General features: G+C 49.5%; 4 protein-coding genes across 8 annotated transcripts in view; 2 read left to right on the top strand and 2 right to left on the bottom strand.

Annotated features, from left to right (window-relative positions):
• Nucleotides 1-20,460, top strand: part of LOC119128357 — a 252,135-nt gene that overhangs the window by 155,564 nt on the left and 76,111 nt on the right. The window lies entirely within an intron of this gene.
• Nucleotides 741-2,436, top strand: cideb (cell death inducing DFFA like effector b). Its single transcript, XM_037260809.1, has 5 exons — nucleotides 741-868; nucleotides 1,023-1,137; nucleotides 1,213-1,362; nucleotides 1,686-1,876; nucleotides 2,011-2,436. Exons 1-5 carry the CDS (start codon nucleotides 750-752, stop codon nucleotides 2,141-2,143), a joined length of 708 nt encoding a protein of 235 aa, XP_037116704.1. The 5' UTR covers nucleotides 741-749; the 3' UTR covers nucleotides 2,144-2,436.
• gmpr2 (guanosine monophosphate reductase 2) lies at nucleotides 2,764-5,745 on the bottom strand. 2 transcript variants are annotated; one of them, XM_037260781.1, is made up of 10 exons: nucleotides 5,616-5,745; nucleotides 5,214-5,308; nucleotides 5,022-5,141; nucleotides 4,866-4,949; nucleotides 4,394-4,567; nucleotides 4,241-4,322; nucleotides 3,978-4,084; nucleotides 3,722-3,764; nucleotides 3,502-3,661; nucleotides 2,764-3,432 (listed from the first exon to the last, which is right to left on the bottom strand). In XM_037260781.1, exons 2-10 carry the CDS (start codon nucleotides 5,298-5,300, stop codon nucleotides 3,243-3,245), a joined length of 1,047 nt encoding a protein of 348 aa, XP_037116676.1. In that variant the 5' UTR covers nucleotides 5,301-5,308; nucleotides 5,616-5,745; the 3' UTR covers nucleotides 2,764-3,242. The 2 variants fall into 2 exon arrangements, with proteins under 2 accessions (XP_037116676.1, XP_037116677.1); XM_037260782.1 differs by having other exon boundaries at nucleotides 5,649-5,712.
• slc7a8a (solute carrier family 7 member 8a) lies at nucleotides 8,378-15,881 on the bottom strand. Of its 2 annotated transcripts, none has more exons than XM_037260752.1 (11): nucleotides 15,728-15,881; nucleotides 13,256-13,460; nucleotides 12,267-12,418; nucleotides 10,824-10,949; nucleotides 10,308-10,461; nucleotides 9,979-10,102; nucleotides 9,549-9,652; nucleotides 9,371-9,467; nucleotides 9,149-9,298; nucleotides 8,867-9,044; nucleotides 8,378-8,670 (listed from the first exon to the last, which is right to left on the bottom strand). In XM_037260752.1, the coding sequence occupies exons 1-11, from the start codon at nucleotides 15,879-15,881 to the stop codon at nucleotides 8,525-8,527; spliced, it is 1,590 nt and encodes a 529-aa protein (XP_037116647.1). In that variant the 3' UTR covers nucleotides 8,378-8,524. The 2 variants fall into 2 exon arrangements, with proteins under 2 accessions (XP_037116647.1, XP_037116648.1); XM_037260753.1 differs by lacking the exon at nucleotides 15,728-15,881 and adding an exon at nucleotides 13,872-14,143.

Here is a 20,460-nt window from a genome sequence, read left to right as displayed (position 1 = left end):
GCCCTGCTTATGTTTGATTCATTGACATCAGATTGGCGCGCAGCTGCCCTATTGCCAAATTCTTCTGCCGCTTCAATGACTTTCTTTCGAAATGCTATACTATAACTTGCTCTCTTAACCATTTTGATGAAACTGCTAATTAAACTGAAGTCTCGCTCTTTATATAGCTGACGTGTCCGTTCTGCGCATGGGATCCATAGTGCGCATGCGCAGTGATACTGCCTCCGTAGGATATCCGGTCTGCGATGGAGATTAAAAAACAAACAATATTTGACAATAACACCATCAAGGATTGCACCATCGCATCAAACGATGTGTCGGCAATTATGAATTTTACTGACTAAGTGTGTTGGGCAGGATGGCTGAATGCGATGCGCCATTGACAAACAAGAAGAAAGGTGATTTCAAGTTTTATTTCGAGGGAGATTTTCTTCAAAAATTCTTGTACCAAGATTTTCTTCAAAAAAAAAAAATGTACCCATGTATAATGCGCACCCCAGATTTTAGGACAATAAATTAGTTAAATTTTGCGCATTATACATGGAAAAAAACGGTAGTTAAATTTTGCGCATTATACATGGGAAAAAACGCTAAATACATTCAGATGTACTTGAAAGTGTGACACATTACACTGACGATCTGAAATCGTGGCGCTTCGCCGTAAACGTCGCGCCTTGCCGCGCCTTTTGGTATTTTCACACTCGTGTGCACAATCTGGATGAACTTTGCCTCGGTGTTGCTGTATCTGGATGGTCAGCACTCGAGGAGCAAAGTCCACGATGCGCTTGTTAAAGCTGACATTGTTATTGTTAAGTCACACCAGTGAGAACAAGCGACTCGCCATGGACGCAACGTCGTCATTGATTAAGTAAGTAAGATTTTGGTGCGGTTTGGCAGCAAGATTGCGGCAATGGCTTCCCATTCAGCGGAGACTTTTCCCACATTTAGAAAAATCATTCCAGGCCAGGCCTTTGAGATCATTTTTTGTGACAGAGCTCAAGATTGGTTTTGGCTGTCTGCAGGTCGGTAACCAAGCGAGTGTGGTCCGCGCCCCAGCGTCCGTTCAGGGTTCGCGGTCCCAACCGAGAGGCCAAGAAGGGCATCACGGCCGGGACTTTGGAGGAACTGAAAGAGAGGGTGATTATTACGCTGCTCTAGGAGTTTCCTTGTGGCCTTTCATTGGATTGAGTCTGACTGGCTGGCTGGCTCCAGGTCTGTCAGGCGCTGTCGCTGGTTACTCTGGTGTCCCTGGTCTGCGAAGAGGACGGGACGGAGGTGGACTCGGACGATTTCCTGGCGACGTTGCCGGACAACGCCGCCATCGTGGCCCTGGAGCCCGGTCAGACGTGGCGACCTCCGTCGGTACTGGAATTTGTTGATTCATTCAGACATTTCTGCTATTTTTTCCCCATAGACCAGCGCGAGTCGTCGTGGCATGCCCAAAAAGGAGTTAGTTGCAATTTGCGCCATTTTGTTTTCCTCCTTGTCCCGTTGCAAAAGCCACTTGAGACTTCAAATGACTGAAATCAAGCAGCACCCTAAAATAAATGCAGCCATGGCAATTTGGGTTGTAGCTCATTGCAATGCTCAGCGGATGGCACCGCCCCCTGGAGGGATGCCATCAAGTCACTGAGCATCTTTTGACTAGCGCTTCCTAACCGTTTGTTCGTTCCCAATGACCTCAGGGTGCCTCTGTGTCCCGATGTCAAGACAAGAGCAAGTCCAAGACGGGAAAAGACATCGCCAGCGTCACCTTGGACCTATACAAGATGAACCCCAGGGATATGTTTGGCTCTTTGAGCGTGAAGGCCACTTTTCAGGGCCTGTACTCGGTCAGCGCCGACTTCCAGTGTCTGGGACCCAAAAAAGTTCTCAGGTGAGCAGAACCCCCAAAACATTTGTTGGCATTTCCCCCCCAAATCTGGTTCTTTATAAATGTATTTTTTAAAATGATTTGTATTTATTTTTTGTCCCCTCATGCGACAGTGGGTTATTTTTTTATTTTTGCAGAGAGGCCCTTCGCGTGGCCTCGGCCCTCCTCAACGCCGCCGGACACCTGCTCATCACTTCGGCCTCGGTGATCCGCCGCGTCATTGAGGGCGTGGAGCTTTGGCAGCCCCCGCAGAGGGCCCATCTAAATTGATCAAAAAGCATCATTTTGATGGACCGACCGGGAGCTTCACATTGATTTTGTACATCATTCCAAACTTTGGTGCAGGTCAGCGGGTAGGCTGTGTTTTTTTTCTTGGGTTATTTTGTAAACATGTGTCATGGCTCATCATCCATTCATTTTCAAGTGGAGACCATACGTAGCACGAGCAGATGTGTAAGAGCTGTATTGACTTGTACACGCATGCGACAGACCTAACGTGTGGAAGGAACACTTGTTTTGAAGGCAACAATGCATGAGAAACACCAGCTGAAAGCAAACGTCACCCAAGGTTGGTAGCGGTTAAAAACAAGCTAACGGAAGAGAACGCTCGCTTGGCTCGCGTGCATACGACATTGAGGCCTTTTCTCAAACTCACTCGACAAGGACAAACGACGTGGCAAAAATAACGCCACATTCTGCAATGACAGGGAAAACGATCAGTATTGTTCCACTAGATGGCAGCAAGTCCAGTTGGTGCTTTGTCGGTCACTTCAAATTGGCCTCTCAATGAAAAAATAATACATTTGCGAGCACAGTTCATTGAGATGGGCCGACACGTTTTTGCTGCGCTCGAGAAAAAAAAGAATAAAAGTATGACTCTGCCGCCAAACTGGAGTGAAGGAATGATGTCAAAGTGCATTTTTATTCAAATGAAAGTTGTGATTTGCTGCTGTCTTGGTCCAATAAGCTATGTGGAAGTGCATTGAGAACTTTTGTTCAGGCAAAATGAGTGCTTTGCCGCCATCTTGGCATCAATGAACTATGTTGGAATGATTTGAGGAGGCTAATTTGCACAATGTTGCTTAGCTGCCATGAGCTGTGTCAATAAAGCATGTGAAACAAAACAGTGCTTCGCCATCAGAAACCGTTCTTTGGTGGGGGTGCCGACGGGGCTCACGCTCTATCGGACTTTCTCGAGGGGTTTGTCGCCGTGAGATTCTTTTCCGGTGTCAAATATGAGGAAGTCCATGCATGTTAAAAGACAAAATTCTAAAAGTTGAGCTTACGGAAGGAATCAGGGACATCGGAGAGCCCGATGGGAGTAGCGTAGTCGGCGTGGCATACAGTACAAGCGGCGTGGAGGACCGGGTCAGCCGTCGTTGCCGAAGACCGTGTTGAGCTGCTGGGTGACCCTGATGAAGGTGGTCCTGCGGCTCAGCTCCTTCAGCTTGGCCGCACCCACGTAGGTGCAGGTGGAGCGCACCCCGCCCAGGATGTCTCGCATGGTCACCTCCACGGGACCTTTGAATGGCACCTCCACAGTCTTGCCCTCAGACGCTCTACAAAATTGGGCTCATTAAAAATCAGCACTTTCAAAATCTTCTCTTTTCGCAGATTTTGGGAGCCACCTGTACTCGGCCAGGACGCCGGCGTGCTTCTTCATGGCCACTTCGGAGCTCATGCCGTAGAAGAGCTTGTACTTCTTGCCCAGCTTCTCGATGGTCTCGCCGCCGCTTTCCGAGTGGCCCGCCAGCATGCCGCCCAGCATCACAAAGTCCGCGCCGGCACCTGACGGACATCACCGCTTTAGTTAAGAAAAGAAAAGAAAAAGGACCTTTTCCAACCCACCGAAAGCCTTGGAGACATCGCCGGGGCAAGTGCATCCCCCGTCCTGCGGAAGACACGGCATGCCTGTCATCAAGCGGGGCTCTCAAAGAGGCCCGAACAAGTTTGGGAAACGATCCAATTGTCATTTTAAGATTGTCATTTATTATACAACGGTGATTACGACGCCGGTTACGATGAAGCCGTGACGCGGCTGGCGTTAGAGATTAAAAAAAGAAAAAAACGGAAATTCCGCCATCGCTTCCCAATCGCGGCTCACCGAGATGATGTGGCCATTGAGCCCGTGGGCCGCGTCGGCGCACTCGATGACGGCGCTGAGCTGAGGGTAGCCCACGCCCGTCTTCTTGCGAGTGGTGCACACGGAGCCTGCGGAAGAAAATCACAAAATGGAGGCAGCCCTCCAACAATGGCAACTTTTATAGGTTGCTAGCGCTCCTTTTTATTTCTTTTTTCCTTTAGCCGTTCACAGCGAGTCTCGGGCCCTAACCCGGTTGCACTGCGAAGAACGCCCATGGCGCTCACCTGGTCCGATGCCCACTTTGATGATGTCGGCACCGGCCAGGATCAGCTCCTCCACCATCTCTCCCGTCACCACATTCCCCGCCTGCGAGAACGGGGCGAACTTGTAATCAACAGGCGAGGGTCAGGATCGGCGACGCCGAGACTCCGACTGACCATGATGGTGTGCGAGGGGAACTTCTGCCGCACGTCCTTGACAAAGTGCACAAAATGCTCCGAGTAGCCGTTTGCCACGTCCACGCAGATGTAGCGCAGGCGTGGCACGGCAGCCAAGATGGCCGACATCTTCTGGAAGTCCGCCTCGCCGGTGCCCGTGCTGACCGCAAGGTTCTGGGAGGGAGGGAGGGAGGGAGGGAGGGAGGGAGGGAGGGAGGGGGTGTTATACGACATCGACACTTGCAAAATTGCAAGGAATCAATTGGAACCAATGTGGAATTGATAACATTGAAGTTGGCTCCTAAAAGGGAACCAAAGAAATGGATTTTGGCACAGCCAGATTTCAAATGTTTGCAAAACACCCCTTGGCAAAAGTCCCAGAGAATTCTCTGGTCCCATTTTGCAATATGACCTCAAATGCCACATCTTAACATCTCCACACCTTTGAAAGAGGAAATGCATCATGTAGTACCTCGAGGCATTCTGGGTGCTCGGTCGCAAACTCCCGCCAGTCCTCCACAGAGTAATGCTTATGGACCGTGGTGAAGACCGCGAACTAGTGGAAGACAAGAACTCATTGCGCAAAGACGTAGCAGCGGTTCCAATGAAAGGTTTCCGCGTCGCCTACGTTGTTCAACGCCTTGGCCATCTCAAAGGTGCCCACTGTGTCCATGTTAGCAGCAATGATGGGAATTCCCGTGTAGCTGCCCTTGGAGTTCCGGAACATGAAGCTCCTCAGCAGGTCCACCTAGATAGAGACAATGTGGGTCACCAACGACTGCATCATCATCATCTGGCATCGCTGTTCATTTGGATCTACCTCACTCCTGGATTTGAGGGTGCTGCGCTTGGGCCGGAGTAGCACATCTTTGAAATCCAACTTGATGTCATTCTCAATGCGAGGCATTATGGAAACTGCATGACACGCCGCGCACAAATAAGTCTCGCAGAGGAATTAGGTAACATCCAAAGCAATCGTTTACGATCATGACGAGTTTTCTACATAAACATGCCAGTTAGACGTACTAAACCGGTGGCTACTTTTTATCTCGTCCCGCAGTAAGAAAAGGTGCATTTTGTTCAGATTCTAACTACATATGTAGTTAACATATGTTAAGCCAGCGATCGACAACGTAAGGCATTCAATTGCCTCTACGGGTTATGTCTCCATCAAATTGAATGCCTTATGTTGTCGATCGCTACTTCAAAATATGTAACTTACCGGTTGGTTCGTAAAAAACGTGAATTCTGTCACCTGCAATGAGCGAGTCGCATTCGGTTCACGTATGAGAGAGCGCATGCGCACTTGCGCTGCTGAGCGGAAGGCAAGAAAAGCCGCCTTGGAGTTTTTGGACGTCGAACGCTTCGTTCGGTCCCAGTGAGAGAGAGAGAGAGAGAGAGAGAGAGAGAGAGAGAGAGAGAGAGAGAGAGAGAGAGAGAGAGAGAGAGAGAGAGAGAGAGAGAGAGGCCCTTGTACTCGGAAAATTACTTTACGGCACGTGCAACGTGATGTCGGAAATAAATCCGAAGAATAAGCGTCGCGCTTCCACCTTTCTTTCGTACGTCAAAGCCGCCGCCATGTTGTGCCAGGCAGGCAGGCAGGCGGGCGGGCAGGCAGGCAGGCAGGCGGGCAGGCAGGCGGGCAGGCAGGCAGGCGGGCAGGCAGGCGGGCGGGCAGGCGGGCAGGCAGGCAGACAGGTAGCCAGGCGGGCAGGCAGACAGGTAGCCAGGCGGGCAGACAGACAGGCGGGCAGGCAGACAGATAGCCAGGCAGGCAGGCAGCCACACAGGCAGGCGGGCAGGCAGACAGGTAGCCATGCAGGCAGCCATGCAGGCAGCCATGCAGGCAGCCATGCATGGCAGCCATGCATGGCAGCCAGGCTGGCAGGCAGCCATGCAGGCAGCCAGTCTGGCAGGCAGCCACGCAGCCAGGCAGCCAGGCAGCCAGGCATTCATTACCATGCCTGAAAGCAGTACGAGCATTGGCGTAAATTTTGGCAACGTTTTCATTTAGCAGTTTTTGTCCTTTGCATTTTTCTGTTTGATTTTATTTTACAAAGACAATGGAAGTCGATCATAAACGGGAACACGACGAGTTGTAGTTCAAGAGGTGAGTTCCTAAACATGCCTGAAACTCATATGTTTCTCTGAAAGTCTGCTGCAGCGCTTTTCAAAATGAAAATGCATAGCACATAAATGGTGACAACAAATTGTTTCTAGGTAAACCATTGAAATCTCAATGATCACACGCAAATTGATTGTACTTCAAATTAAAACGTGACCACCTAAGAACTGAACAAAAGTATTCTAGTACATTCTGCTCTGGACCTCCCTTGTCAGGTGTTTGGAGCACAACCCACATCTTCAGGGACAATTTCAGGACACGCTGGAAAGAAGGTCTCTCTCTGTTGGCCCGGAAACATCTCGGGACCAAGTGGCTGCGGAGGGGTAAGTCTGACTTTCTCTGCTTAGATTGATGCTCAGACAGTAAGTGACGATGGATGGATGGATGGATGGATGGATGGATGGATGGATGGATATTTATGCATCATCAATACAAAGTGTTCTAAAAATAAACCACTGCTCACATTAATAACCATTTAATATTGTCAAAATCATTCAAACCCAGGTTAGAGTTACTTAAAAAACATTTACTTTAAGTAATGTTTTTTTTTTTTTTAGAAAAAAACAAACATTTAATATTGTCAAAATCCTTCAAACCCATGTTAGAGTTACTTCAAATACTCGAACGTACAGCTAGCAAAGGAGTATTCCAACACTTAGACAAGCACTTGATTTGCGCCAATATCACACTTTTCCTTCGTAGCCCAACTATGTTTTTGTGCAAGCCAAAAGATGAGGCATTTCGACTAACAGAAAGAAACAAAACTGGCCCGGAGTTGCTCCTATTTATTTCCATGTCATTGTGTGTGTGTGTTTTTTTTTTTTTCGTGGGACTCCCGAGAGGAATAAATATCAAAGTGGCACCTCCACAGACGATTAGCATTTTTCAATTCATTCATTGCCAACCCAGTCTTTGACGTCTCTAACCGTCAATGGCACTGAATGAGTTAAAGGAGGCGTGCGTGCTTACCCTGAGAAACCCAGATGATTATTGCAGGTCTGAAGAGCATAATGTACATTTTAGGGACAGAACAAGAATCATACCACTGCTTCAGTTCAAAGGTGCATGTTGAATTTATCTTTGCGTGTGTATTCATTCATGTAAGACCATTTAAAAAAGAAAAACTTTTGGTAGACAGCATCAATCATCGATCTAATATCTGCTAAACAGCATCAATCATCATTCTAATATATATATATATATATATATATATATATATATATATGTATAGGTGTGTGTGTTGTAATTCTATTAATTCTATTATTAATTCCATTCATTCTAAAAATAATGATGTGCTAATTCTGCGCATAAAACAGCTAAATCGTTGACTAGAAAAATACATTTGACAATAGACAAGTAAATGGTGTCTGCATTGGGATTCGTTGCAAAGACAATTCAAATGTAGTGGTGAAAAAAAAAAAATCCTGCGTTTCCTGCACAGTTCGAACCAAAATGACAAAATCCTCGACTCGCTTTACACCGCAGCAATACGAACGGACGCACGTACGCCGCTTTAAGCCTCTGGAGTAGTTGGCGGGAAAATGAAGATGATGGCCGGGAAGTCAAATGAAAGAAAAAACATGTCAAAGAGCCCCAAAGAAAATCACGGCGTCCGTTGTTACAAAACAACAAATGCTTTCTCCAATCTTTGCGCTTGACAAATGTTTCACAATCAAATTTGGTGTTTTGAATATGTGAGGAAAAAAAAAAGACAAAATCGAGAACAAAAGTAGAAAAACAATAAGAGGTCATCGCAGTGAACAAGAATAAAAATAATAATAATAAGACATACGTTGTAAGATGTTTCTCTTGGGGCAGTGTGAAGATGACCAGCTAACGGCTGGCTGGGTGTTTTGTTGCACACGTTTCCAGGTGAAAGCTTATTGCTCTTCAAAATGTCATCACAGCATATTTGGCACACAGATGATTTTTTGTTTTTTTTGTTTTTTTTTTCACCAAAAGATTTCCAGTAAGAAAGAGATCAGTAAACGGGCGTCCGAGCGGCTTCAGCAGTCGGCCGATTTGTGTTTTTCGTCGTCCCCTTTGGACAGAGGCGACCTGGCTTCCTTCATTTCCTCGCCCTCGTCGTCGTCCGACGTCTGAGCTGGATAAACCACCAGGCAGAACCTCTGACCCACATACGTCAACTTGTCTGAAGGAGAAGGAGACGCGGGCGTTAGTCTGGGATCGAGCGTCGGATGAAACAAACACTTCCTGGCTAAACCACTTCCGCTCTGTACCCATTCCAAAACGGCTATCGGGAGCGTCGGGCCGTGTGGGCACCGGACCATCGACGGGAGCCCCGAGTCTGGCCGTTCCGAACCGCGGCCCAGACGGGGCAAACCTACCGACAAATGCGTCGAAGCACTTTGGCTTGTTGTCCCAGTAGACGCCCAGGAAATAAACGGGCACGCCGGTGAGCATGATGGCCAGACCGATGCCGCACACCACCGGCTCGGAGTAGAGCGAGAAGATGAGGAGGAAGGCCCAGAAGAGGAGGTATATCACCGGCCAAATCAGGTTGATCTGAAAGCAAAAGAGAAAGCGTGAGAGCCGAGCCGCGCCGCGCCAAGCCGCGCCGCGCCACGCCACGCCGCGCCGTCTCCCTCGCAAAGAGCTTGGCGGCGCACCTTGATGGGCCTGTGCATGTCAGGCTGTTTGATTCGCAGCACAATCTGCCCGGCGACGGTCACGCCGTAGAAGAGGTAGTTGATGAATCCCACGTAGTTGATGAGCGTGTACATGTCGCTGGTGCACAGCATCAGCAAGGTGGACAGGCACTGCGGACAAACGGACGGCGGCTTCAAGGGTCACGCCGAGCCAGGCGAGACGGCTTGAGCGCCTGGACTCACGGTGAAGAGCAGAGCCGGGATGGGGGTGCAGCGCTTGACGTGAATCATGGCCAACAGACTGGGGAGGTGGCCCTCTCTGGCTCCGGCAAAGAACAACCTGGCGTGGCGAGACCGGCACAAATCTTGGCGCCCATTTGGAAAGAGCGCCCGCCCGCCCGCCCGCACAAACGGCACTTGCCTAGACGAGGTGAAAAGGGAACCGTTGACTCCCCCGAAGGTGGACAGAGCCACAGAGATGGGCATGATCCACGCCATCACACCCAGAAGCTTCTCTCCAAAGGTCTGGGACCAACGAGCAAGGAAGACAAACAAGGACACGTTTCACAGCTTTGTCTCCAGGATGGTGGGGGAAGTACCCAAACTCTTGATCGTCCTTCTCCAATTCAAGACAAGAAGCAGAACCGCTGGGAGCGGTTCTTGTTACGGAAAGGCCAGACTGGTTGGGGCAAGCCTACAACCTGAGCTAGGGTCTCACCCGAGCAGCAACCGGCAGACTGCTCGAGGCAAGCCTGGAGCCTGAGCTCAAGCGAGGGTTTGGTCCAAGTATGGCCATCTAGGATTTGGACTGGGTCACTTTTCACCGCTGCCTGATGGAACCAGCCACTCACCACAGCGACGGCGTTGGAGGCCAGCAGCTCCTGCGGACTCATGGCCGTGACGTAGGCGATGTTGGCGAAGACGTAGACAAAGGTCACCAGCGGGATGGAGATGAAGATGGCACGGGGGAGGTTCCTGTCGATAGATAGATGGATGGATGGATGGATGGATGGATGGATGGATGGATGGATGGATGGATGGATGGATAGGTAGAGAGGGAGAGAGAGAGCGGGAGAGAGAGAGAGAGAGAGGTGGATGGATGGATGGATGGATGGAGGGATGGAGGGATGGATGGATGGATGGATGGATGCTAGAGAGATAGATAGGAGACAAGTCTTACACGTAAGGATCTACCAGCTCCTCTGTGACATAGTTTAGGAAGTTCCATCCGCCGTAAGCAAAGGAGCCTTGGAGGAAGGACAAGGCTATCAAGCCCACGTCGTAGTCCTGGAAGGGCTCGAAGGCGTTGGCCGGCTCCAACCAGTAGTACTCCCCTGCACGGGCAACGGAAAGTCTTCAGACATTGTAGGACCAAGGATTTGAGTTTGGCTACTGGCCCTGTTTTTTTTTTATCCTGGCATTATTACCTGAGCGAGAGCAGTGCTTTGATGTGGTTTAGAAAAAAAATAGTTTGTGTTCAGCCCGGATAAGAACATGTCCCACGGCTTGTTGGTTGGAGAGCACAGACTTAAGCCACCTAATTCTTTGTCTTCAAAGAGCCCTGTTTTGTTGTCTCAGGGGCCGCGGGCCCCTAAAACAACTGGCGCTCGGCCATGTTGTGACTACTAATATTACCGCTGGCCGACTGGCTGAGCCCAAAGCGCTCCGTCCTCGGTGACCCTGAGGAGATCCTCACCCTTGCATATCTGCACGATGCCCATGATGATGATGAGGGCCAAGGCAAGCAGCTTCCCCGCCGTGAAAATGTCCTGCACCCTGGTCGCCCATCGCACGCTGGAGCAGTTCACCCACGTCAACAGCACTGGACAGCACACAAGCACAATCATGTGACTTTTCACAGCTTGAAGTGATCATGTGACCAAACCACGTACTGGACCTTTGACGTGGTGGCTCCTTGGACCAGCTTGCGCAACAGAGCCATTTTACCAGGCCAAAAGGTTCATGTCAATGGGGCAGGAAAAATGGCCTCTTTGACACACCACTTTGCTGAAATATGGATTGATTGATTTTTTTAGATTAGCGCTCCCGCAGCAGCTTGGAAAGAAATACCGGACTTTGTTACTCCAGTTGAACAAGCAGCTCCGTCAATTCAGATTTGAGTCTTACTGCTGAGAACACGTGCCGCCACCCAGATACGTAAATTTCGTTGTACATGTATGACAATGACAATAAAGATCTATTCTATGTCGTGCCGAATTGCCGGCACTTTTTTTTTTTTTGCCTTTTCAATAGTCATTAGAGTCCAACAAGAGCCCTGCCCCGCCCCGGCCCACCCCTCCCACCTCCTAGCAAGCTTCGTGCCACAATGTAACACAAGACCGGGTCGCTGAATCCGGATACGTCCCTAATTTAACTAAGGCTACATTCATTCAACCTGTCTGAAAGGTCAATTGAGGTGAGTTTGCTAGCCCTCCTGCTCCGTCGGAGGCGCTCTTTCTCTCGAGGAGTACGAGACGAGCCGGGCTGTTTTTCAAGCAATCTTCACACAAAACGTACATTTCTTCTCGGCAAAGTTGACAAGGTCAACAAAGACGACGACAAAGCTCGCAGTCATGGCCGGCCGTCTGATGTCCGCGTGTAGTATTTGTCTGGCGCGTGTCAACTTTTCAGAGGGACGCGGGTGGACTGCTGTCAGAGCTGTGCAAACACTCGCGATTTGAAAAAAAACACAAGGAGGAGGGGCGCTGCAAACGAGTCGGGCTAGATCCGTTCACGAGCGGCAACGGAACATCTCTTGGAGCTGTTCAAATGCGTTTGTGACCAAACCACACCGACCGGGACCGAGATATGAAGACTATGTCGTTTTTGTGGCGTGGTTTCCTTCGGAGGGCTATTAGGACAAACTGAGGAATAACCAGTTTTGAAACCGTTCAAATATTTCCAAAAGGTGAATGCTAATACAAATTGCTCGCAACTTTGATATTTTTGTGTAACGTCAAGACAATTTGCCATTTTAGCGTTGACGCATGAAGTCGATGCCCAATTTGTCGCATCAAATGATGTGGCGGGCCGGGCTTTGAGTTTGACACCCATCCAGACCGAATCAAAAGGCCTTTGATGTGTCTGGACGCTTGTGTTTTTGCGGTGGCCAACGAAAGAGAAGCTAATTAGGACCTACGGAGACAAACGGCAGCGAGCAGGCGCAGCCCGATGTCCGGCGGCAAGCAGGTGGGGAAGAGAGGCTGCAGCACGTAGTTGGAGAAGGTCAGCGCGATGACGGCCTGGTTGGTCGGGTAAATCACCAGCACGGCGATCCACAGACGCAGGAACCTGGTTGAAGAAGAAATTTAAAAAAACGCCGCTCGGGATTAGCGCACGGATGACTTCGCTCGGTCAAGTAAGAGCCTTTGTTCGGACCGAGGCTTAGGAAGGATCATCCGGCAGGAATGTGTGCGAGTTTGACGGGGAAAGAAAAATTCCGACAGATATTTGGCGCCAGCAGCTTGCGCGGCCGCTTCGACCCGAGTCCTTTCGGGAGCTCAATATTGAGAGAAATCGCCAGGCCGAAAACAATCCAGGGCTAGACATCCTGCTTGCGACACCCCGCTGAGAACTCAAGTCTGTGTTTATTGTCTGGGCCAAAGTACAGTGTGTGTCTTTTGTTCTTTGCTTTGTTTTGGACTGTTTTCGAGGAAGTGGTCTCATCGTTTTCCAAGCCCGCAACGGCAACCTGAATGAACGAACCAGCGAGCGGTGGGACGCTTGAAAGCCGCCGGCAGCGGCCACAATAGTGGTTGTAAGCCCGCCTACTTAGTTCCGACCCCCTCCGAGTCCGCAGCTGGGATCTACCGGTCCTAATCCCATCTCTGATTCATTTTCATTTGAACTCGAACGGATCAAGTCTAATCAGTGTCACATGTGAAGAAGAGAACAGGCAAAAGCCGGAACGCTGCGATCAGATGGTCAACTGGAACCAGCTCAACTGGACAGCCATGATTGGAATGGCGGCAAAGCACTACTTGTGTCTCACGAAAACTCCTCCACCTACTTCAGTTCCTTAGCACCAAAAAACAGTGTGCCCCAAGGTGCCTCAAGTTGGGAGCAAAGCACTACTTTTGTGTCAACGAAGGGGGAGTTTTTTTTTTTTCCTTCTTTGCGCGGGCTTACCCGGCCAAGCCTCCGAAAATGTCCTTGACGTAGGCGTAGTCGCCCCCCGACTTGGGGATGGTGACGCCCAGCTCGGCGTAGCACAGCGCCCCGATGGCGGTGATGAGGCCCGTGATGATCCACACCACCAGGGCCACGCCCACAGAGCTGGCGTTCTCCATCACGCCCTTTGGGCTGACGAAAATCCCAGAGCCAATGATGTTTCCTAAAAGCAGAAGGAAAAAAAGGAGCCTCCGTCAGTCAGGCAGACTTGACCACGTTTCCATCCAAATTGGGGCGGAGCCAATTTTGAGCCCGGGACGCAATTGGCCCATCATCAGTTACGCATGTATTTGTTCTAGGAAAGTGTCTGAAAGTCAAATGGGCAATGTTTAATCATTAGACGACGACATAACGTTAATGGTTTGTTTTGTGTCACGTCGTCGACAAAAAGGGAGCGGCAAATTAGCATCTGGTGACAACGTTGAATACATTTACAAACTTGTTTGAATCGTGCTGCAGGGCTCAAAGTAGCAGTGCAATTCCGGAACTGAGGCATTTGTGTAAAATAAGAGCCTCGGCGCCACAAAGCTGAGCAAAAAACGCCGACCAATAGAGAAGAGTTTTCTAGCCTGACCTGTTTCTGTGCTTTTGTGACGCCGCCTCCATTTTACGAGCGAGGGACAGGAAAAAATAAGCCGTTGGCACGACAACGTGAGCGACAGACAGATGCGCGCCCCTGCCGTACACGGCAACCCGCTCGTGGGGCGCAAACGGGAAGTGGCAATCCGCTGACGCAGCAAAAGTCAGAGTTCGGGGGCTCATAAAAGGGCGTCGATGTCAAAGGTCGCCTCCAATCATCATGATAGTCAGCACAGTACAAAAGTCCAAGGCAGCCGCAATCTGCCCGCCGCCACAAGCGCCAAATGAGGAAGAACGCTTCAGACTGCAGCCGGCTGCTTGTTTCATAAAGGAAGAGCACATTGGTCTTCCTCTTCCGTGCTTTGGACGCAAATGATTCAAAGAGCCCTTGAAGCAGCCGCACCCCATTAGTGGAACCCAAAAGGTTCTGGGACCAGGAAAACGTCCCGAAAAGGAATGATGTGTGCCGGGCCGTCGACGAGATGAGCATTTCAAATTGGCATGGGCAGAATTTTGATCTTCTCGGCTCGCTCACACGCTTTGTCACACAAAGAATCATAAGAAATAATCAGTCCGCCGTGTCAGAAAGCAACACGTGGAATCCGCTGAGTGAAGTGAAGTGAAGTGAAGAGCGCTTGCCAGCCCCTGAGGCTTAGCCGGGCCGGGCCGGGCCAGACGTGCTAATACAAGTCGGCCATGCTGCAAGTGGCCAATAGTTGCCTTTTAATCCCTCTTCCAAATTGCACGTGTGCACCGACACAATGGGGCTATGCAATTCTTTGATGTCCTTGGACCGCTGAGACGGCGGCCGCACGTGACCTCAAAGTCCGGACTCTGGAAGGCCCATAAAATCCTCTGATTGCACCCAACGATCAGAAAATGACAGCGTATGCACAAATTTACTTTGAGAATCATTTGGGGACAATTGAAATGTATGGTTGCACAAGTGTGCACGCCCACTTATAACTAAGAATGTGATTTGTTGTTTTTTTTAATCATTGTTTCTTTTAACCCCGAATCAAGTTCAGCTGTTCTCGTAGGCCTTTCAGATGGTCAACGTTTTTGGCCACCAAATACCTGACATTTGAACTGTAGTTGAGAGAAAATGGTGTGTTTCTTTATGGTTGCTTTTTATTTTGCTGTATGAGATGCTGCTTTGTATGTAGTAGCACTTTGAGGCTGTCAAATGACTCCAACATGCATGCTAACTTTCATTAGCCCACTGGTGGCGCTTTCAATTCGCATTAAGTAGCTATTTTAGCTCTTGATTTTGTGTACAGTGACCTAGAGGGTCTTCTTCTTATTTTTGTATTGTTATTATTATTTTGGTTTCTTATTAGGAGTTATTTTAGCTCTTGATTTTTCAGTGACCTAGAGGGTCTTATTCTTATTTATACACAGGGTTCAGTTATGTTTGAAAAGTAAGTTTGAATTCTAACAGAAAAGCAAACATTGGAGACTTGGGTCCTTTGGAGTGTTTTCCTTCCGCTCCATCTTCCCGCTTCCCCGGCCGGGACCTCTGTGCACTCTCGCTCTCATCTTTCCTTCGGTTACTGTGGCGACGCACGCTTCAACGAGTCGCTCGGCCCTCCCCTCCCTGACTCGCCTTCTACCTGGCAAGGTCGATGCGCGACGGATCAAAATTGATGATCGTTTTACTCGACGTGCAAGAAGTGTGGGAGGGAGGGATGGAGGGAGGCAAGGAGGGAGGGTGGATGGATGGATGGATGGATGGATGGATGGATGGATGGATGGATGGATGGATGGATGGAAATGAAGTTTGCCCATGCGTCAATCGGGGCCAACAGATCTGCTCTCGATCTTTGAGGTGAAGCTGGCTTTAGAACTTACCAACGATGATACCGCAGGCGCTCACAAGGCCGATTTCCTTCTTCAGTGCGACCCCTCCTCCTCCTCCTCCGCCTCCTCCGTCTCCTCCGTCTCGGGACTCCTCATCGGCAGCATCCTTGGAAGAAGCGCCCCGCTGTCTGGGACCGTCCGACATGTCGAGCAAGCTCTCTCTCTCTCTTTCTGTCTCGCACGCGCGCGTCTGCCTTCCTTCCTCGTTGACCTGCTTCCCCCCACCTGTCTGTCCTCGAGCGGGTCTTCCGGGCCGGCGCGCAAGAACCGCTCGTCGATGCGCTTATGTGCGCTTTCGGCAACCTGTCAGGCGCTCGAGCGCACACATGGGAATAAAGAGAGTTCCAAGTTCGAGCGAGACGAAAAGAACGGAAAAGAATCCAGCGGTGGTGTCAGTGGAAGGCGCCCAAAGTCCGCCTGTCGTGCCCAACGCGCATATTCCAAATGTGCGCAAAATCTACACTTTGTGGAGCGTGTTGCATCCGCAGCGCCTCCTCAACATCCGTCGTGGGGTTTTGGACTCGCGAGCGGCTTACATATGCATGCGTGCGTCATACACGCGCCCCCCCCCCCCCCCCCGCATTGGCCGGCCTCCTTTTTGGACTCCTCCCCTATTTTCGACATGATCACGTTCATCAAGAAGACAATGAAAATATTTTTATTTATACCAAATGAAGACAATGAGAAGAAGTTCTTTTAGCTTCAGCTCAGTTCATCTCCTGAAATAATTGACTTTTTCATTTCTTGTAAAGAACAAAATGGTCTTTTCATGAAAAATTGAACTCGTTTTATTGAAGAAGTGAATTATCGTTAAAACAATGCACATTTGAATTTATTTTTGAGTGTTTTGGCAAAGAGTTGGACACCTAAAATGTCTTTTATCAAACACGCACACACACACGCTTATTTCCGAAACTATAAAAATGATCTCCCGCGCGTTTTGGGTGACAAATTCATCACTGTTATCCAGGCATTGTTCACACACGGACACTAATGATTTTGGTCCTTGTCCCTGTAGCAGCCACCTTGACACACACACACACACACACACACACACACACACACACACACACACACACAGACGTCCCTATTCACCTGAGGGACAACGGTGCTTCCCGTCCACTCGTGGTAGCGGACAAACAAAAGACTTGCAAAAGTGGGCATTTTTTTCTTGCTGACTCGGCAAAAAGTGAAGTGACTCCTGACTTGACTTGCGCGTTGTCTTATCAATGTTTGTTTGACGCCATCAGTCACGTCGGCACTCTTCTTCGGCCTTGATGGGATTAGCCGGCGTTTTTCGAAATGACGACGTCAGGAGCCCAAATGAAATGAGCATTTGTCACATGACCCGCCGCCTCAAGAGGTTATCGAGGATGTTTGTGAGGGCCGGAGATGTAGTTTAGCCTCAAAGCTTGAGAAAATTGACCAGAAGGAGCTTTGAGAGGTTTCTTTTCCTAATGCACAGGCACGGTCAGCCTTGCGCAAGAGGAAAGGCGATAGTGTTTTGAACTCGACCGCAATGTCCTGACTCAGCGGCGTGCCGCTGCGAGCCATTCGCCAGGCCGGAAGCGGGCCTTCTTGCTCCCCCCCTCCATTGCACACTTGTTGTGTGATGTGCCTTTCCATCATGCAGGCGCTGGCGGGCAACAGACGCAGATTCTCCAGATAAAGCTGTTAATAAGTAAGCGCCCCCCCCCACCCTCCTCCCCGTTTCGTCTTGTTTGCCGCGCAGCCGATGGGAAATTGGAACAGTGGCATACAAATGTGGGCAACCTGGAGAGGGAGGGAGGGAGGGAGGGAAGGAGGGAGGGAGGCCGCTGCCATCACTTGCTCGTGTGCAATGAAAGAGGCTGATTTGCAAGCGTGTCCTCAAGCAGTTGAAACCAACCCACGCCGCTTCTCGTATTGGACGACTTGCCGAGCCGCCGGAAGTTGAAATCAGACGAACTCAGAGCCTCGTCTTTTACGCGTCGCCTTCCGCTCGCGCACCGTACTACTTTGCAAACGTGTCCAAACAAAAAGCAAATGTGAGTCTCCAAAATGATGCTTGCTTTTTTAGAGGCAATGACTTTGCGTACTCGAGTAAATGCACTCAGGCTATGCAAAAGGACGCTTGCAAGGAAGGAAGGGAGGAAGGAAGGAAGGAAGGGAGGAAGGAAGGAAGGAAGGAAGGAAGGAAGGAAGGCAGGCAGGCAGGCAGGCAGGAAGGAAGGAAGGAAGGAAGGAAGGAAGGAAGGAAGGAAGGAAGGCAGGAAGGCAGGAAGAAAGGAAGGAAGGAAGGAAGGAAGTTCCTTCTTCAAACTTTGATGGACTTTGCCTGAGCTCAAGGTCCGAAGAAGGCCCAACCCACAGCCGGCCTTGAATGCCACTTTGAAGCGCTCACTGGAAGGACTTTAGTTAAGCGCAGTTGGAGAGACAATGACAATTCAAGCATTTGCTTCCATCAGCCCAGTCTGCATTCAGTCCAATGTTTTCCTCCGAGCCTTTGGGAAACTGTTTGTAAACACAGCGCTGGGAGGAGGCGGCCCAAAAAAAAAAAAACATTTCAATGCGCCAAAGAGGAATGTGGGAATTTACAGTGAAGCGAATGGAAAGAGGGGGCAGAAAGTCTTGGAGGAGGAGGAAGAAGAAGCCAAAGAAGGGGGGGGGGGGGGTCGTAATCGGAGCCGCGTGTTTACCGTGCACCCAGAAACACGCCCCGCCGAACCGCCCGCCCGCCCGCCCAGGGACAATGTGTTCCAAAACACGTGCAGAGTTTCCAAAACGTGCATGGCGTCATACCTCGCTCGGGCTGAGATTTTGGCCCGGTCACCCCTTTAGCTAAATATGGCCGCTAAAGTATGACAAGCGCCTGCTCCGCAAGGCGTGCCACTTTTCACCCCCCCCCCCGAAAGCCAAAACAGGCAGCAAGTACGCCCGGACCTGGACGTACAAATGGAAATTGAAATGCGCGCAATTTAGTTGTGTTTTTAATTTCAAACAATAACAAAGTGACATGGGAAGCTGCGTGTGTGTTGCTGCATTGGCACCACAACCGGAAAATAATGCCGCTCCCCAATTGACTCCAATAGAAGCCAATCATCGCATTTTGGAAACAAATGATCCTGAAAAGGTTTCCAAGAGACGCACGCCCCAAGACGACCCGGATCTGACTTTGGAGCCAAGGAGGCCGGGACCCGACGCTAGGCCCGTCGGACCCGGTGTGTGTCCCGTCGTCAGCTCACGTTTGTCTCTTGAAATCTATTGAACAAATTCGAACAGCATTGTAACTGTAGACCCCCCCCCCTTGTATTGTGCCTATCATATTGGTTTCCTCCCTGTTGGCTGTTTTCAAGGGAGTCTGGTTGGATCCGGTTCTCGCCGGCCCAAGATAGGACCGCCTAGCTTTTTTAAATCTCCTTTTTTTGATTTGTCCGGACAGCACTTGATCCCTTCCCTTGCTTTGTACTCCAATTCTGAATGAGACTCTCTCTTGTTCCTCCCTCAGGAATATGGAAGCAAAGGGGAAAGGCGCCATCGTTGTCGCTGGACGCCACTTTGATCACCACTTTGGCACAATTCCAACTGGGTGCATATTCCTGAAGAGACGCAGTGTACGGAGGAGAAGGTGTTGAATGTCACACCGTCCTCGCGTGTGGACTTTTCCCAAATTGGCAGCTTGGTAGCATCATCGACGAGCCGTCAGACTCATTTGTCCGTTGATTTGGCGGGATGCTCGCGTGATGGATGGATGGGCGAGCGTGCGGCGGCCGGCTGGCCTCCGCCCATCTTACTTGAGCCCATGAAATATTTACGGGAGTGCAGCTCCACGGTTATATTTAGCCTGGTAACATGGAAGCCGGACGGACGGACGCTTGCTTGCTGCTTGCTTCTTCGGCGCGTTGGAATCACGTGGCTCAATTGATCTTCTGGCTGACTGACGCGTACTGCAGAAAGCCAACCGCATTTTTGCATTCACATTGAAGTGAAAGAAAATAAATCATCTAATTGCAGCTTTCCCCCAAAGTTATTCAAGCCAATTTACATAATAATATACATTCATACATAGAAGAATAAAGATTTTCCCCAATTCACAGCCAATTTGAAAATATTATGCCATATACGTATATATACCGTTTTCTTCCATGTATAATGCGCAAAATTTAACTAATTTATTGTCCTAAAATCTGGGGTGCGCATTATACATGGGTACAATTTTAATTTTTTTTTTTTTTTTTGAAGAAAATCATGGTACAACAATTTTTGAAGAAAATCTCCCTCGAAATAAAACTTGAAATCACCTTTCTTCTTGTTTGTTGTCAATGGCGCATCGCATTCAGCCATCCTGCCCAACACACTTAGTCAGTAAAATTCGTAATTGACGACACATCGTTTGATGCGATGGTGCAATCCTTGATGGTGTGTTATTGTCAAATATTGTTTGTTTTTTAATCTCCATGGCAGACCGGGTATCATACGGAGGCAGTATCACTGCGCATGCGCACTATAGATCCCATGCGCAGAACGGATGCGCAAGACACGTCAGCTATTTAAAGAGCGAGAGTTCAGTTTAATTAGCAGTTTCAGCAAAATGGTTAAGAGAGCAAGTTATAGTATAGCATTTCGAAAGAAAGTCATTGAAGTGGCAGAAGAATTAGGCAATAGGGCAGCTGCGCGCCAATTTGATGTCAATGAATCAAACATAAGACTCTGAAGGAAGAAAAAAAATCAATTTGATACAGCGA

Source organism: Syngnathus acus, chromosome 10 (genome assembly GCF_901709675.1).
Source record: "Syngnathus acus chromosome 10, fSynAcu1.2, whole genome shotgun sequence".
NCBI classification, from domain to species: Eukaryota; Metazoa; Chordata; class Actinopteri; order Syngnathiformes; family Syngnathidae; genus Syngnathus; species Syngnathus acus.
This window is presented reverse-complemented; position numbering and strand designations above follow the sequence as displayed.